At 35.0% G+C, this 19,594-nt stretch overlaps 1 protein-coding gene across 1 annotated transcript in view; it reads right to left on the bottom strand.

The window, feature by feature from the left end:
* Window positions 1–19,594, bottom strand: part of SNX25 (sorting nexin 25) — a 263,033-nt gene that overhangs the window by 54,161 nt on the left and 189,278 nt on the right. Inside the window, exons 7-8 of the mRNA XM_074272880.1 lie at window positions 19,048–19,229; window positions 738–869 (exon numbers count right to left, since the gene is read on the bottom strand). Of these exons, the coding sequence (XP_074128981.1) occupies window positions 738–869; window positions 19,048–19,229 (314 nt within the window). The remainder of the gene's footprint in view (window positions 1–737; window positions 870–19,047; window positions 19,230–19,594) is intronic.

Here is a 19,594-nt window from a genome sequence, read left to right as displayed (position 1 = left end):
CTTCTCCTATCTAATCACCTCATGTCACACTTTAATAAGGGTAGGGATTTCAAACTCTATCACTAAAATAATAACTAATATTTATATGGAATAATATTTTACAAATCTTATTTTTATCCTCAAAACAACATGAGGACTTTTATTATTGCCATTTGACAGATAAGAAAATTGAAGCAAATAAGGTTGTGACTTGCCCAGGATTGCATAACTGGTAAGTACCTGAGACCAGAGAAGTCACATCTTCCTGGCTCCAGAGAGGGTACACTAACCACTGCACTGCCTCGCTGCCAGATTGCGTGAAGGAACTGATGATGTTTAGATTAAAGACAAAGGGGAAGCATGATAGATCATTAGGTTTTCTAAAGGTTTAAAAAACAGGCCCATGTAGAAACAGGTAGAAAAACAGAAGCAGGTGGAAAACTCTACTTAGAATTTCATTATAATCAAAACGGTTCTAGTACGGAATAAATTGACCTGGAAAGTAATGAATTCCCTGTCACTGAAGGTCTCGAAGCAAAGGTTAGCTGACAGTTTATCAGGGATTTTATAGCAGTAGGTTTATGCTTCAGGTAAGGACTAAACCGCAGTCCTTTTAACTCTAAGACTTTTTGGTTCTATATATGATATATATGTATAAAAGATGTATTTCTTTAAATAAATCTTCATTAGGAAGCATGGAAGTATATTAATAACAATCAAATCACTACCAAAAAGAAGTTACCATTCCTGGTAATTACCTTGTTTGCATTCTTCAGATATTCCACAGACTCCCAAAAGCTAATCAGAGCTCTCTTGTCCATCCTTTCCATATATATACGAAAGTGCTCTCGATAGGATGGGTTTGCCAAAATATCCTCAAACTGAAGAATCTGGTGGTAAGGAAAAGTCAAGAGTAGAGTCATAAATGCATAATCCTCTTTTCTTTCTACTTCCAGGGTCAGTCAGCAAACAAGATGTCAAAGTGAGTCATTCATACACAATCACATATCTAACAAATAAAAATCTACTATATTCAGTTCTCCAAGTTCAGTGAAAAATTTAGTGAATATTCAAGCTGGATTTGTTCTAAAATTTTTCAAAACTAAAGTGGAGCAAATATGGCTTTTTAAAAAATAATTATTCACAGAATAATTATTTCACAGAAACAAGCATTTCCATAACACAGAACAATAAAAAAAAGATTGTATATGAAATTGCAAATCTGCCAGGTACAACTTATTATTCCCTTCAAATATATAACAAAATTATCATGAAAATTTTTCCCTTCCTCCCCCGAGATGGCCACGATTGAACAAAATAAATAAATGTGTGTTGTGTGTGCATGCAAAATTATCCTTCACATATTTCTTTTTTATCAGTTCTTTCTCTGGATACAGATATCACCTTTCTTCACATGTTCTTTATTTTTAATTTGTGTATTCATGACAGCCAAAATGATTTAGTCACTCAAAGTTGAATCTTAAAACAGTATTACATTAAGGAAGTGGCCTAGCTGTACCAGACCTAAAACCATATTGTAAAGCAGCAATTATCAAAATATCTAAGAAATAGAGTGGTGGATCACTGAAATAGGTTAAGTACACAAGATACAATAGTCAGTGACTACAATAATTTTCTGTTTGATAACCAAAAGATCCAGCTTCTGGGATAAAAACTCAGCATTTGACAAAAGTTGCTGGGAAAAATGGAAAATAGTATGGCAGAAATGAGGCATAGAATACAATCTTATACCGTATACAAAGATAAGGTTGAAATGGGTAAATGATTTAGACATAAAGTAAATTAGGAGAGCAAGGAATAGTTTACCTGTCAGATCTGTAGAGAAGGGAAGAATCTGCATTATGAAATGCAAAATGGACAATTGATTACATCAAATTAAAAAGATCTTGCACAAACAAAGCCAATGTAATCAAGATTGGAAGGGAAGCAGAAAGATGGGAAACAATTTTTACAGCCAGCGTTCCTGATAAAAGCCTCATTTCTAAAATATATTGAGAACTACATCAAATTTATACAAATTCAAGTCATTCCCCAATTGATAAATGGTCAAAGAATATAAACAGACAGTTTCAGATAAAGAAATTAAAGTGATCTATATATGAAAAAATAATCTAAATTACTATTAATTAGAGAAATGAAAATTTTAAAATCTGGGGTACCACCCTATTAGATTGATTAATATGACAGAAAAGGAAAATAATAAATATTGGAGAACATGTGCATTGCTAGTGGAGTTGTGAACTGATCAACTATTCTGAGTTTGGAACTATGCTCAAAAGGCTACAAAACTGCAAATCTTTTAATCCATGAGTACCACTACTAGGTCTGTATCCCAAATATATCATAAAAAAGGTAAAAGGACCCACATGTACAAAAATATTTATAGCAGCTCTTTTTTTTTTAATTAAAGCTTTTTTATTTTCAAAACATATGCATGGATAATTTTTCAACACTGACCTTAACAAAACTTTGTGTTCCAAATTTCCCCCTGCTTCTCCCCCTGCTTTCCCCCACTCTCTCCCCTAGATAACAAGTAATTCAATATATGTTAAACATGTTAAAATATAGTTAAATCCAATATATGTATAGATATTTATATAACTGTCTTGCTGAACAAGAAAAATCAGATCAAAAAGGAAAAAAATGAGAAAAAATAAAATGCAAGCAAACAACAACAGAAAGAGTGAAAATGCTATGTTGTGATCCACACTCAGTTTCCACAGTCCTCTTCTCTGGGTGTAAATAACTCTCTCCATCACAAGATCTTTGGAACTGGCATTAGTCATTTCATTGTTGGAAAGAGTCACATTCATCAGAATTGATCATCACATAGTCTTGTTGTTGCTGTGCACCACTGTACCTGGTTCTGCTCATTTCACTTAGCATTAGTTCATGTAAATCTCTCCAAGTCTCTCTGAAATCATCCTGATGGTCATTTTTAAAGAACATTTTATATTCCATAACATTCATATACCATAATTGGCATCCATTCAGTTTACAGTTTCTTGCCACTACAAAAAGTGCTGCCACAAACATTCTTGCACATATGGGTCCCTTTCCCTTCTTTAATATCTCTTTGGGATATAAGCATCCCAGTTTTCCCACATCCCCTCAACCTTCATAATTATCTTTTCCTATCATCTTAGCCAATTTAACAGGTGTGTCGTGGTATCTCAGTTAAATTAATTTGCATTTCTCTGATCAATAATGATTTAGGGCACCTTTTCATATGACAAGAAATGGTTTTAATTTCTTCATCTGAAAATTGTCTATTCATATTCTTTGACCGTTTATCAATTAGAGAATGGCTTGAATTCTTATAAATTTGAGTCAATTCTCTATATATTTTTGAAATGAAGATTTTATCAGAATCCTTAAATATAAAATGTTTTCCCAATTTATTGCTTCCCTTCTAATCTTGTCTGCATTAGTTTTGTTTGCACAAAAATTTGTTAACTTAATATAATCAAAATTATCTATTTGGTATTCATTAATGAGTTCTAGTTCTTCTCTGATCACAAATTCTTTCCTTCTCCAGAGATCTAAGACATAATCTATCCTATATTCTTCTAATTTGCTTATAATATCACTCTTTATGTCTAAATCATGAACCCATTTCGACCTTATCTTGGTATACAGTGTTAGGTGTGTGTCAATGCCTAGTTTCTGCCATACTAGTTTCCAATTTTCCCAGCAGTTTTTGTCAAATAGTGAGTTCTTATCCCCAAAGCTGGGGTCTTTGGGTTTGTCAAATACTAGGTTGCTATAGTTATTGACTATTTTGTCCTGCGAATCTAAGATATTCCACTGATCGACTACTCTATTTCTTAGCCGGTACCACATAGTTTTGATGACCGCTACTTTATAATGCAGTTCTAGATCTTGCAGAGCTAGGCCACCTTCATTGGCATTTTTTAAGTTTAATTCCCTTGAAATTCTAGACCTTTTGTTCTTCCAGATGAACTTTTTTACTATTTTTTCCTAGATCTGTAAAATAATTTCTTGGGAGTTTATTTGGCATGGCACTAAATATGTAAATCAATTTAGGTAATAGTGTCATTTTTATTATATTCACTTGGCCTACTCACGAGCACTGATATTTTTCCAACTGATTAGATCTAACTTGATTTATATGGAAAATGTTTTGTAGTTGTATTCATACAGTTCCTGACTTTCCTTTGGCTGATAGATTCCAAATATTTTATACTATCGAAAGTTTAAAGCAGCTCTTTTTATGGTGGCAAAAAATTCAAAATTGAGGAGATGCCTTTCAATTGGGGAATGATTGAATAAATTGTGTTATATCAATGTAATGGAATACTATTATGTTATAAGAAACGATGCGCAGGCATCAGAAAAAACCTAGAAAAACTTAAACGGACTGATGCCAAATAAAGTCAGCAAAACAAGGAGAACATTATACACAGAAACTGTACAATGATGTACTTTGACTCTCCTCAGTAATAAAATGATTTAATACAATTCCAAAACACTAATGATATAAAAATGTTATCCATATCTAGAGAAAGAATTATGGAGTCTACATACTATTTTCATTCTGGGTTTTTTTTTTTCTCTCCTTTTTATTTTGATTCTTCTTTCACAATACGACTTATATACTAATAGGTTTAATATGATTATATATGTATAACTTATGTCATATTGCTTACCACCTTGAGGAGGGAGAAGGAGAAAAAATTTGGAACTCAAAATCTTCTAAAAGTGAATGTTGAAAACTATCTTTACATGTACTTAGAAAAAATATTATAAAATATGGGGGATAACAATATTGCTCTTGTTGTAAACTATGTTCTCTTGCTTCTGTTCACTTAACTTTTCATCATTTCATACAAGTCTTTCCATGCCTTTCTAAGATCATTGAGCTTATCATTTCTTATAGCATAGTAGTATCACATCATAACCACCCACTACAACCTATTTGGCCATTTCCCAATTGATGGAGATACCTGCAATTTCCAGTTCTTTCCCACCACCATCCCCTGTTATCTTATCTTCTCCCTTCATCCTCCCTCAAATTTCCCGTAGCTCTTCATCTGAACATCTTCTCTGCTTATATCTCCATCTCTCTTGTACCACCAGTTCTCTGGGCACATCTTTCCCTAAAATGAGAGTGTAAGTCACTGTGCTAAGTCTCATTTTGTGTCTCTAAACTTTTGCTTCACAATGTTTGTTGAATATGCCTGCTGAAAGATGTTTTTTGTTTTTGTTTTTGTTTTTTTAAATGTAGGATAATAGATCTGGAGCTGGAAAGGATCTCAGAGGTTATTTAGCCCTACTCTCATTTTTAGATGGGGAAACTGAGGAAGGGAAATCAAATGATTTACACAGAATTTGAGTCCTGGGCTTCTGATTCCATCTGTGTTCTTTCCTCTGTATCATACTGCTTCCTTAGTGATATTTAGCTTTCTTTTTTGGTGCCCAGAGATAAATAAAAAGCTAATTACTTTATTGAGGATTCCACAAACAAACATGAGGTAAAAGTAGTAAATTATGAGAAAGTAAATGTAATCTATTATAGGCCAATTCATTAGAAGAAATTTCTCAAATTCTCACATCTCATTTCCCCATCTCTGAATTCATAACAAGGAAAATGCTTATGTTATCTACAAAGTATAAAGCCAATTAGGTAAATGATTCTATGTTTGATATTGTTTTGTTAATATTGTAGTAGTTAACAAATCATCCTAAAATATTTCCAATATTATCTTCCTGAAAGCAATTATTAGATTACAGAATGAATATAATTAACTCTTTTAAACTACTGCCAATTAAGCCCTTGCCTGATAATACTTGCTTTGTTGAAGAAAAGAAATAGACAGCTCTGACCTTTCACAAAGTATCCAAATTATTAATATTCCTAAAACACAGGCAGACTGCTCAAAAAGCCCGTGGATACTTTTTTTTGATTTCTGATGCCTCTTGCCTTCTCTCAGTGTAAATAACTATGAAGAGATATTTGGAATACTTTGATAAGTCTGTGATCTCACGGATGTTGGGATACACTTCCCTGGTACAGGGAGCAACTTCATGAGAGAATACACAACCTAGACTTTCCATTGTTACCATTCTTTAGCTAAATGACTTGTCCACCTCACTTTCTCAAGGAAAAAACAAAAAAACTACTTCTAATTTGTCTAGTCAATGAATTATTCAAATGTCTGCTTTTTTCCCCTTTTGTTTTACTGAGTAATTCAGCGATTATATTAGCATCTAAACTAAGAATATGTTAGTTGAGAGAAGAGAGAAGAAAATTAATCTCCAAAACAAACTAGGAGGAGGAAGGGGTGGTGCTTGACTCTTGGGTTAAAGTTAATGGCTATAATAAAGCTTCTGAATGATGTAATTTTGATTGTTTGGAAACTTCATTTATTCTATTATTCCTATTTTCTTTTATCATAAATAACAAGAACTCATTTATATAGAGCTTTAAGATTTTAAAAAATTGGTTCCCCCCCCCCTCTCTCTCTCTCTCTTTCTCATCAAGGGGGATAGTAAAGTAGCTACTCATAATCACAAAGACCATCATCATAGTATTTATAGAGTGCCTTCTTTTGTGTGTCAAGCCAATCTCTTTACAAACACAGAACAACTGTAGGAGGTAAGTGCTATTATCTATTTTACACTTGAAGAAACTGAGGGAAACAGCTATTAAGTGACTTGTGACATAGATCACACAGCTAGTTAGTGTCTAAGATTGGATTTGAACTCAGTCTTCTAGACTCCAGGATAGGTACTGTGTTACCTAGCTGCCTCATGAACCCAATCCTAATACCAACTGGTATAGAAGCTTTGATCTGTTCTATTTCCAACCTGGATAGGTTTGCTCTTGGTTAAGGACTATTATCCCAAGAGGCTTACTATATTAGTGCTGAACTTCAGTTTTAGCTCATTGCATCTTACTGTATCTCCCAAGCTCAAGAGATCCACCATTCTAAGCTTTCCTAAGATCAGAGATCACCAATTTGCACCTTAATACCTGACCCACTTAAGACTGAGAAATACTTCTAAGGACTTCTTTCACAAATTGCTATAGCCAAAGACTCTGATGGCTAAGGAATGGTAAGCCTCAGAATAGGTCATGGTATAAGAATGTGATGAAATCATATTCTTCTATAAGAAATGATGAAAAAAATAAAATTTGAGGAATAGCTGACCAAGTTATTATAGCAAAATATTATTGCCATATTAAAAAATTATGAACAAGCTGATTTTAGAAGGGCCTGAAAAAATTTACATGAACTGATGCTGAGTGAAACAAGCAGAATCAGTAATACATTGTACAAAATAGCAGCAAGAATATGTGATGATCAATTATGAAAGACTTGGTTCTTCTCAGTGGGTCAGTGATCCAAAGCAATCTTAATAGACTTGATTAGAAAATTCCCTCTGCATTCAGAAAAAGAACTGAGGATACTGAATGTAAATCAATCTATGCTATGTTCACTTTTTTTTTATGTCTCCCATAGTTTTTCCCCTTTGCTCTTATTTCTTTCTCCCAACATGATTCATAAAGCAATATGTATTAAAAATAAATACATTTACTAGGAAAAAATTAAATTAAATTTTTTTAAAAAGAAGAAATGATGAACAGGCTGATTTTTAAAAAGCCTGGAAATATTTACATGAACTAATGCTGAGTAAAGTGAACAGAACCAGGAGAACATTATACACAGAAACCGCAAGATTAAGTAATGATTAACTATGACAGACTTAGCTCTCCTCAGCAATACAATGATCTGAGACAATTCCAATGGATTTGGGATAGAAAATGCCATCCAATCCAAAAAGAGGACTACAGATTGAAGCATACAGCTTTCACCTTTTTTTGGTTTGCTTTTTTTCTTTTGTGATTTTCCTCTTTTGTTCTCATTTTTCTTTCACAACATGACATATAGAAATATGTTTAAAAGGACTGTATATGTATAACATATCAGATTACTTGCTGTCTGGGAAAGAGAAGTACAGGAGAAAGGAGAAAATCTTACATGTTAACTAACTATCCTATGATTCAATTACCCTTTAACTCGGTGATTCCTCAGATTCCTTTCCTCCTTCCCTGACCACCAATCTCCTATATGTGTTGTCTCTCCAAATTTAAATACAAGCTTCTTAACATAGGGACTCTAACTTCTGTATTTATATCCCTAGTGTTTAGCCAAGAACTGGACAATCAAACAACAGGCATATATTAATTGCCTTCTATTAAATAAGCAGTCAATCAACAATATTTATTTTGCACCTGCTATGTACCAGTCACTGCGGTAAGGCAGAGAAGATATAAACTTGAGAAAAAAAAAAGTAATTTTTACTTGTATAGCATATATAAACACACACATACACTATATACACATACATATATATTAAAAATATAATATATGCACATACATGGTATACACACAAACATATATGTGTATATATGTATTTATAAGCATTGTTATATGTATACATATGTATTTACTTATTTATGTGTATTATATTAAATGTATACATATGTGTATGTATCTTTATCTTTATCTATACATATATATATATATATAAATAAGTAAATAGATACAAATACATAAAGACAAAGTAGTTTGGGAGATACAGTACCAGCATTTGGGAATCAGAAAGACTTCAAGGAGATCTTACTGCACTCCTACAATGCAGGCCAGCACCTTTTCTGTAACCTATAGTCTTAGGCCCGAGGCTGGGGTGATCATCCTTTGTTCTCTTTGAGTTAGTTACTGTTTTCTTTCTCACTTTCACATCTTCATTCCACTGGGTGCCATTTCTCCAGGAAATGGAGCACTTAAATTTCAGGGACTAAGGTGTAGCTTATGTTCCACTTTGATGCCTTTTATGACCAGGGAGTGCCTCGACCACAGGGCTCTCTCTAGGTAATTTTTGAGTAGCCAAACTACAGTCCGTAGAGTTAGCCTTGAAGCTTAGATCATAAAAATCAACTGGGAATGTTGGCACTCTGCCTTATGGCACTCTGCCTTACGTTCCACATGAATACAGAAAGAACGTCTCTCTTGCAGGTAGCCAGGAAATTGCTATAGAGAAACTCTGATACAAAAAAGCAACAGCCTGGGGACAACTTAACATGACTTGTGTTTAAGAAATGGCAGTAAAAACACGAAAAATATCAGCCTGCCTAGAAAAACAGCAGTTCTACATGCAAGTGGTAGCTTCTGCCTAGACCTCATTTAAAAAAAAAAAAAAAAAAAAAAAAGGAAGAATTAAAAAATGTTCTGCATCGTTCTTACATTCGCTGAAAGAATTAAGAGCCTTAAGGAGAGTTGGAAGGTACCAGGTTCCACACATGATCAAAGCAGAAAGAGCCACAGAACAGTGATCAATAGGAAGCAGCTTAGCCCTTTCTCGAGCTCAGCTTTAGAAATCAGTCCAGTGAGCTGCTCTCAGATCCATGTTAAATAAGACTCAGCTGCTTGTAAAAAACTAGTGAGATCAATGGTTTGTTTTGTGTGGGAAAGAGACAATAGCAGGAATTGCTCTCAGGATGCAATATATCTTCCTTTATTATTTTATTCCAAATGTTTCCTTCTTATAAATGTGCTCTCAATTCTTAAGGCATTTTATTTACCTCCAACCATAATTGCGTGTGTGTATGTATATATGTGCGTTTAATGTAGGTTTCCAAGATGGAGGATTAATGATCTCACCCACGGTCAGACAACTACTACGGGCCAGCAGTGGGATCGCTAAGACTGTTTAGTCCCTTTGTAACAGTAATGTAATTCACATAGGAGGTTGCATAGTATGAAAAGCAGAAATAAAAGAGCAGGATAAAAGCAGAAATGTAATAAGGCTAGCTAGAGAAGACAAGACTAGCTTGGCAGGGATGGAATCCAGGAGACATCAAGCAAATAAGAGCTCAAATTCTGCTACTGATAAGTCTTAAGAATCAAGTGGATACTATAAGTCTCAGTAGGTAAAACATGTCATCACAAGAGAAATAAGTGTTACGGGAGCCACCTGCTAGTGGCTGCTGGGGATCTTTTTTTTTTTTTTTTTCTTTTAAATAATGACTTGGAGCATCTTTGCATATGGCTAGAAATAGTTTCAATTTCTTCATCTGAAAATTGTTCATATTATTTGACCATTTATCAATTGGAGAATGGCTGATTTCTTATAAATTAGAGTCAATTCTCTATACATTTTGGAGATGAGGCCTTTATCAGAACCTTTGACTGTAAAAATGTTTTCCCAATTTGTTACTTCCCTTCTAATCTTGTTTGCGTTAGTTTTGTTTGTATAAAAACTTTTCAATTTGATATAATCAAAGTTTTTCTATTTTGTGATCAATAATGATCTCTAGTTCTCCTTTGGACATAAATTCATTACCTAGAGAGAGCCCTGTGGTCGAGGCACTCCCTGGTCATAAAAGGCATCAAAGTGGAACATAAGCTACACCTTAGTCCCTGAAATTTAAGTGCTCCATTTCCTGGAGAAATGGCACCCAGTGGAATGAAGATGTGAAAGTGAGAAAGAAAACAGTAACTAACTCAAAGAGAACAAAGGATGATCACCCCAGCCTCGGGCCTAAGACTATAGGTTACAGAAAAGGTGCTGGCCTGCATTGTAGGAGTGCAGTAAGATCTCCTTGAAGTCTTTCTGATTCCCAAATGTTGGTACTGTATCTCCCAAACTACTTTGTCTTTATGTATTTGTATCTATTTACTTATCTTTATATATATATATATATGTATAGATAAAGATACATACACATATGTATACATTTAATATAATACATATAAATAAGTAAATACATATGTATACATATAACATAAATTCATTTGGGGATCCACTTCTGACCAGCAGAAGATCTCTTCATGTGAAAGGATAACAGTACAAGGAGACTGAGAGGCAGTTGCATTCTCTGACCTCTCTCTTCTCTCTTGCCTCCAATTTATTTCCCAATTCACAAGCAACATCTGTGTCAGTAAGGGCTGATTTACAATTCCTTCAAGTGTGTTATGATTCACAGCTGTGGGGGCTTCAGAGCACCGACCCAGTCCTTGATGGTACAGTCCCCTTTCAACCCTTTTCAGGCTTTTGGCGTTTCACACTTAGGCGTAGTCCTTAACAAATGAGGATCTGTTCCTTTTGCCTACTGAGTAAATTGCCTTTATCCGTCCCTACCCAGCCAATCCCTCTGGCCATCTTTCCCTCAACTTTGCTACTTTACATAGTTCTCTCTACCATCACACACACACACACACACACACACACACACACACACACACACACACACACACACACACACACACACACCTCCCTCCCCACTTTTCACCTCTTGTTCTAGGAACCATAATAACGCTCTCATTGTTAATGGGAAGTGTAGCGTGCTGTTGTCTCCAGAAGCTGCCGGATCGCTCTCTGGGAAGAGATCTGCTGTGTCTACTCAAATCTCTCCGACAGATTCTTCTTCCTGTAACGAACCGTTGTCTCCAGGCAGTTGCTGTTAACTCTTGTCCAAAGAAGTGACTTCCCTTCCTGCAGAGAGCCCCGTCAGGCCTGATGTAATGCAGAGAGTCTTCTTCTTTCTCTGAGAGTCCTCTCTTTTATTCTCCCAGAGAATGGGCGTGGGATAATGCAAGGGCTTCTGGGAAGAACCACCCCAGCCAATGAGCTTGCCCCCTCTATCAAGTCAACCTGAGTTTTCACCTTGTAATTGTCCAGAAAACCTGAATTCTCACCTTGTCACTGTCCAGACAACCTCAGTTCTCACTTAGTAATCCTAACAGGGAAGGGAATGTCAATCAATTCTTCCATGTCTCCACTTTTCATTGAAGACCAAGTGCCCTTTTCTCAGATTATGAGCTTGAGAGCAAAAACTGCCTCACTTTTGTATTTATATTCCCAGTACTTATCATTGTGTCTGACACAGTGAACATTTAATCAGTTTTTTCATTTGTTCTACTTTCCCTGGCATTCAAGGCCTTCCACAATATGACACCAGCACATACCTCATTTTATGCTACACCCTTATCCAATCTCTGTTCTAGTTACTAAACACACCTTTTGCTATACATTTACATACTTGTGGCTCACTACCTTCGCTCTCCTTCAACTGAATTCATGCCTATATTTAAAAACCACATCTTCCAGGAAGCCTTCTCTGATCAAACCTTTCTCCCCTGAGAGCTAAAATAGTATTTACTTTAAATGACACCTTTCTAATCCATTTATAAAATATTGTATGCTATAATAATCTATATGAGGATGACAGGTTGGATGCTCTACTGGTACCCATTCAAGGGAAAAAACTCAGGAAAGCTTTTTTATGTTTTTTTTCCCCAAATTTATTTTACTTGAAGAAACAGAATAAACAAAAGGAAAAAGCAATACAAAATAAAGTGAAATAAAACAAAAGAGAACATTATCATGTATGTCCAGCAAAATATCAGGGAGGAAAACTTCTAATGAACTGGGTGGATCTTCCATGGAGGATTATTTTTTTTCCTCATTTCTTTTTAAATTTAATATTTTAACTTTCCCCGAATTATATGTAAAAACAAATTTTAACATTTGCTTTAAAAATTTTTTGAGTTCCAAATTCTCCCCTTCACTCTCATTGAGAAAGAAAACAATTTGCATTTAGGCAAAACATATTTCCATGTTAGTCATGCTGTGAAAGAAAATGCAGACAAAAAAAGAAAGAAAAGAAAAAGTAATATTTCAATCTGCATTCAGACTCTGTCAGTTCTTACTCTGGAGAAGGAAAGTATCAAAAGTTCTTCAGAATTGTCTTGGATCAGTGTATAGCTGAGAATAGCTAAGTCATTCACAATTGATCATCATAAAATATTGCTGTTACTATACAGAATGTTCTTCTGGTTTTGTTCATTTTACTTTGCATGAATTCACATATATGTTCCCAGATTTTTCTGAGTATATCCTGTTCATCATTTCTTATAGCACAATAGTATTCCATCACAATCATATACAAAAAACATGCTCAGTCATTCCCCAATTGATGGACATCACCTCAATTTCAAATTCTTTGCTATCACTAAAAGAGTTGCTATAGATATTTTTGTAGATATGGGTGTGTGTGTGTGTGTGTGTGTGTGTGTGTGTGTGTGTGTGTTTTACCTCTTTGAGACAGAAACATAGTAGTGATATTGCTAAATCAAAGGATATGTGTGGTTTTGTAATCTTTGGGTATAGTTCCAAATTGCTCTCTATAACCAATTCTGTGTGTATGCTTCTCTCCATGAGCCAATTCCAATGAGAATAAGATTCATGAGCTTTTCCCTCCCCTTCTCCCTCATCTTTCCTTCTTTAAGGAGGATTTATGAGGAGAGGGCAGAAACAAGAGTCTGACAGGATGAAGAAATATCAATAGGCTTTGAATTATATCACTGAATGGATTCAACTTGGAACCACTGGAGTGTTTTTGTTTTGTTTTGTTTTGGTTTTTTGCTGAGGCAATCGGGGTTAAGTGGCTTGCCCAGGGTCATCCACCTAGAAGTGTTAAGTGTCTGAGACCAGACTTGAACTCAAGTCCTTCTGACTTCAGGGCTGATCCTCTCTATCCACTGTGCCACCTACTTGAACCGAACCACTGAAGTCTTAACGTATGATCACTTGCATGTATTTTATCGTCCTTTTACAATGGAAACTCCATGAGGGCATAATGTCTCACCCAAACTTTGTATCTCACCACACCAGCCTAGTGCTTTGAACAAGGTAGATACTTAATATATGTTTGAACTAAACTGGAATCAATCCACAACTATTTATTAAATTTCTATTCTGGGTGCTAGACAAAGACAGATCAAACAGCTTATTGCTTCAAGGATCTCATACTCTATTCTGGAAGAAAATAAGATTACTGTGAATTCAATCACCTAGGCAAGAGTCTATCCAAGTAAGAGTCAAGTAACTAAGTGAACACAGATCATGCTTATATGCTATGGAATTTACCTTTAAACCACAGCAATTATGGGATTCACAAATTTTGCTTTGAGACAGACACTCATACATCCATATTAATTCATATTCATACTCATCTTTTGTTTCTGCTTTGGAAATCTGAATTGTCTCTAGTCCCTTGAACTGTCACTTTCTCAAGGCTACTTCAGTGATTTTGCACATTCATTAAGAGAAGAGTGACAAAAAATAGAACTGCTGACATGAACATGGAGCAAAATTTAGGAAATAAAGAAATCAACCATTAGAAGTCTGATGAAAACTTTAAGGAAATCATTCCAGGAAACATACAGGACTCAAAGTTTGAATCTAAAAAGGGCTGTTTATATATGTGGTAGAACTCAACAGCAAAACATCAAAACACAACAAAATACAAAACACAGAAAGTCATTGTATGAATTTCAAATTTTTTTCTGAGGGGGAGGGAAGAGGGAGTTATTTTTTGATAGTGTAGAGGGACTGAGCCTTTGGATCCATTTCCTGCATTTCTACTTAGATGAATAGTATTCTAAAAAAAAATTGAATTCATATTAGCAAGGACCAAAGAATTGGCTTTAAGAAACTAGGTTAAAAGCTGGTAATGCTAAAAGAATGTATTTATAAAGATAATTAACTCCCAACAAGTCATGGTTGCATTAAAAGAGTGTATGTTTGTATAGTATCTCTTTCATTTTTTTTTTAAACCTATGAGCCTAAAGGCTCTCAGACAACATATCTTCAGTTTTCATGGACTCTCTGAAAAGATGTGAGTCATTTTATTGAATACTGTACATTTGATAATGCCATTTTTAGTTAGCCCAAGCCTTCAATGACTGACCTGGGTCCATAAAACTAATTAGGGAAAACAGGACCAGAACCTTTCTCTCCTGTTTGTTAGGTCAGTGAATTTTCACTATACCATGCCAAAGAATGTGTTGTCTGTCATATTCAATTGATGAACCTACTCAAGGAAATTCAAATGTCCAAATTATTTTTTAGTAGGGATGGAAGATGGGGACTAGACTTATCCTTTCCTTTGCTTAAGGAACACCTGTGTGAGGAAACACTTTCTATCCATGCAAAGCAGGACCATCTCTGACCATAAAGACATTGTGAGGTCAAACAACTGGCTCAGAGCAATCAGTATGTCTCACAAGTGGCCACAGGTCTTCTTGGTTTCAATCCAAGTTCTCCACCCAGTAAGTCATGATGTCTCTCTCAAGGTACTAGGTATATAATTGGCCTGACAATGGGGGTCCAGATGGTTTTCCTTTATGCAAAACTAACTCATTGTATATGTGTGAAACATATAATAAGGGCAATCAGTTATAGTGGAAAAAGAGTCCAGGATATCGAGTCCAGAAATATCACACATGCAGCTGCCTTGTACAGCCCACATGACTCCTGAGTATGGCCCAAATAAGAATAAAATGTAAATAAAAAATGTCATCTGCATCCAGAGAGAGAATGGGGAGTGACTGTGGATCAAAGCATTGCTTTTTCACCTTTTTTGGTTGTTGTTTGTTTGTTTGCTTGGGTTTTTTTTTTCATGTTTTCTCCCCCTTTTGATCTGATTTTTCTTGCATAACATGATAAATATGGAAATATATTTAAAAGAATTGCACATGTTTAACTTGCATCAGATTGCTTACAGTCTTGAGGAGGGGGAAATTAGAGAGGGAGGGAGAAAGATTTGGTACACAAAGTTGGAACACAAAAATCAATATTGAAAACTATCTTTACATGTATTTGGAAAAATAAAATACTATTCAAAAATGTTATTGGGAATTATTTTTATAAATTAATACAAATAAAATAAAAAACAGATAATGTTAGTACTATATGTGATTCTCTAAGTCAATATGTCACTCAGGGGATCCCATCCAGCATCAAATCTTATGAGTTTATAATTTTAAAAGAGCTTTCTTCTAATTAAATAAGGAAACATTTGTGATATGCTTACTAAAGAATTTAATATAGTTTAAAAATACTGAGATAAAGGAAAAGAGAAAACAATTATGTTAGCCTCCAAGGTCCACTATTATGGTCATATAACTGACTACATGAAAAAAAATTATTCAGATGATGTTGGAAGCATCCCTACCCATCTGCTTCTCTACTTCTTCCCATTTTCATGTGTCATTTGCTACTAGCTAATGTAGAACTCTCCTAAAACTAGCACTTTTGGAACAGAATCCTTTATTTCCTTTTGAACTAAAGTATCTCTGTTTCTCAATGTACAAAAATATATCCTAGGTGATCCACTGCACTTATGTCACAGATTTTCAAGCTCTTAGATCAAGAAATTGAGTTCACTGTGTCAAGTACAAGCAAATTAAGAGCATTGCCAGAATGATTTTGCCTGTCATCTCAGGCTCCAAACACTTTTCATTGCAAGCCCCCAAACAAATCAGTTGATTTCTTGACCTTTTCAATAGCAAACTACTTAAAAACTTAGAAACTGCTTTCCTGGGAAAGAAACCAAGGGACAGAAGAGGAAAGGGAGCAGGAAGGGAATAAGTATTTAAATAGAACCTACTATGTGCCAGGCACTCCTACTAAGCACTTAAATATTACCTCATTTGATCTTTTATATAACACCTCTGGAAGGTAGATGCTATTATTATCCCTATTGTATAGCTGAAAAAACTGAGGGAGATAATGGTTAAGTGACTTGCCCGGGGTCATAAAGCCAGTGTAGTCTGAGACTGAATTTGAACTCAGGTCTGCCTGATTCCAGGCCCAACACTCTATTCACTCTGTTCTATTAACAATGCCAGAACAACAACATTCATTCATTCAAAAATTATCTACTAAGTCAAACTCTGTGAATGTTAAAAATACAAAGATAAAAGCAAAGATAGAACTTGAGCTCAAAATTGCCAAAATTTTATATAGTCCTTTAAGAAAACAACAGTATCATATGATGATCAATTCTGATGGATGTGGCTATCTTCAACAATGAGATGAACCAAATCAGTTCCAATAGAGCAGTAATGAACTGAACCAGTTACACTCAGCGAAAGAACTCTGGGAGATGACTATGAACCACTACATAGAATTCCCAATCCCTCTATTTTTTTCCGCCTGCATTTTTGATTTCCTTCATAGGCTAATTGTACACTATTTCAAAGTCCGATTCTTTTTGTACAGCAAAATAACTGTTTGGACATGTATACATATATTGTATTTAACTTATACTTTAACATATTTTACATGTATTGGTCAACCTGCCATCTAATACATGAGGAGGGGAAAAGTTGAAACAAAAGGTTTTGCAATTGTCAATGCTGAAAAATTACTTATGCATGTATCTTATAAATAAAAAGCTATAATAAAAAAAGTTAAATAAAGGGAAAACAAAAACAAAAACAAACAAAAAAAGAAAACAACAGTATCAATTTCTTCTCAGCTTTCCCATTTACTTTATATTAGAGGAATATACTTTGGTAACTGTATTTTTTTGTTTATTTTTAATAGACATTGTTTTATGAATTATGTTGGGAGAGAAAAATCAGAGCAAATGGGAAAAACCAAGGGAAAAATTTAAAAAAAAGAAACAGAAGTGAACACAGTATATGTTGATTTACATTCAGTCTCCTTACTTCTTTTTCTGGATGCAGATGGTATTTTTTGTCCAAAGTCTATTGGGATTGCTTTGGACCACTGAACTACTGAGAAAAATCAAGCCTTTCATAATTGATCAACACACATTCTTGCTGTTATTGTGTACAATGTTTTCCTAGTTCTGCTTGTTTCACTCAGCATCAACTCATGTAAATCTTTCCAGGCTTTCTATAATCAGCTTATTTATCATTTTTTAATAGAACAATAATATTCCATTACCTTCATATGCCACAACTTGTTCAGCTGTTCCCCAACTGAGGGGCATTGACTCCTTTTCCAATTCTTTGCTACTACAAAAAGAGCTGCTACAAACATTTTTGCACATGTGGGTCATTTTTCCTCCTTTATGATTTTTTTGGGATACAGATGCAGTAATGGTACTGCTGGGTAAAAGAATATGCACAGTTTTATAGCCCTTTGGATGTAGTTCCGAATTGCTCTCCAGAATGGTTGAATCATTTCACAACTTCCACATCCCCTCCAACATTTATCATCATGCTTTCCTGTCATCTCAGCCAATTCAAGGGTTGTGAGGTAGTACTTTAGAATTGTTTTAATTTGCATTTCTCTAATCAATAGTGATTTGAGTATTTTTTTCATATAACTATAAATGTGTTTAATTTCATTATCTGAAAATTGTCTGTTCATATTCTTTGACCATTTATCAATTGGAGAATGTTGATAACTGTATTTCGATATGATGTGTTTCCTTTGTAATCTTGTACATTTTCTTCCATATATTTAAAAATATGATCCTGAGAAGGGGTCAACGGACTTCATCAGATTGCCAAAGGGATTCATGACACACAAAAAGTTAAGTGCTTTTGAGTATCTTGTCCCATCCCCTAGTAACAAGGATAATAAATGCACAACCAAACATCCCTTGATGGATTTTTCTGTCCATATGTCACATGGACTTGGCAGGAACAGGTTCTTGACTGTATAAATAATAATCGGATAAGAGAGTGAACAACCTGTCTATGAAGTCCCCTACTTATAATAGGTTGTATGGCCCCAAAGACTTTAAATTGTCATTTTTAGCCTCAAACCCAAACATCCCAAATAAGCCCTTTTCTCTTTTCCTACCTGTTGTCATAGACAGCTAGTTAATGCTCCTTTTCACATTCTTGACTCTCAGGAAATTGACTTGTTACCAATTAGAATCAATATATCTACTGGTTGGGCCACTTTTGCAATGTAAGGGCTGCTTGAGGGTATATTGATATCTGTGATCCACAAAGAAGAACAGTGAAAGGAAAATGTACACAAAATGTCATCATACCTGCTACTTCATCAGAAATGGGGGAAGACAGGCAATGATGACATTTGGGTCAAAGGAGAAATGTGGATGCTACCAGTCGAATTGGGGACTCAATTTCTGTGTTCTGTGTTCTATGTGTAAATGATATCTGCATTCATAACCACCTGAAAGTGAAATGGGATACACACAAAGATTGAGAACAATCAAAGTTTTACCTTCTGGCTCTGAGGCCCTTCTCCCTCATCTGAGACCCCATCTTCTTGCTGATCATAAGCAGGTCCTCCCAGAAGTCGAATTCTTTTCTCACATTGTTTCTTGGCCACAGTCAACTGGTTAATGTATCTTTTCATATTCCTGGCTCTCAGGAGATCAGCTTTCATCGCAGCAGTCTCTTTGCCTGTTGGTGGAGCAACAGATACCATCCAGTTAAGGGAGACATGGGAGCCATGGACAAACTGCAGAGTATCTCCAGCTCACACACATACGGGCAGGCAGACTCAGCATTTCAAAATCACATTCACTTCTGGTTCCCTCAGCTACCATGAATTCACCCAAAAAGATAATTTGATACTTCAAGGATCTAACATTTGCTAAATGCTAGTTCTATATCAGAAAGCCTCCATGCCTTATTGGGCAGTTTTCAGCAATTACCATAGACAAAAATAATCTTCTCCTGGTGGTCAATTATTATTATTATTTTTAAATTATAACCCTCTCTAAATTTAGATCAGTACACTGGTCCTCTGACTAAGGATCTATTTC

The sequence above is a fragment of the Sminthopsis crassicaudata genome, chromosome 6 (assembly GCF_048593235.1).
Source record: "Sminthopsis crassicaudata isolate SCR6 chromosome 6, ASM4859323v1, whole genome shotgun sequence".
NCBI classification, from domain to species: Eukaryota; Metazoa; Chordata; class Mammalia; order Dasyuromorphia; family Dasyuridae; genus Sminthopsis; species Sminthopsis crassicaudata.
The sequence above is the reverse complement of the archived record's forward strand: the minus strand, read 5'-3'. Positions and strand labels throughout refer to the sequence as shown.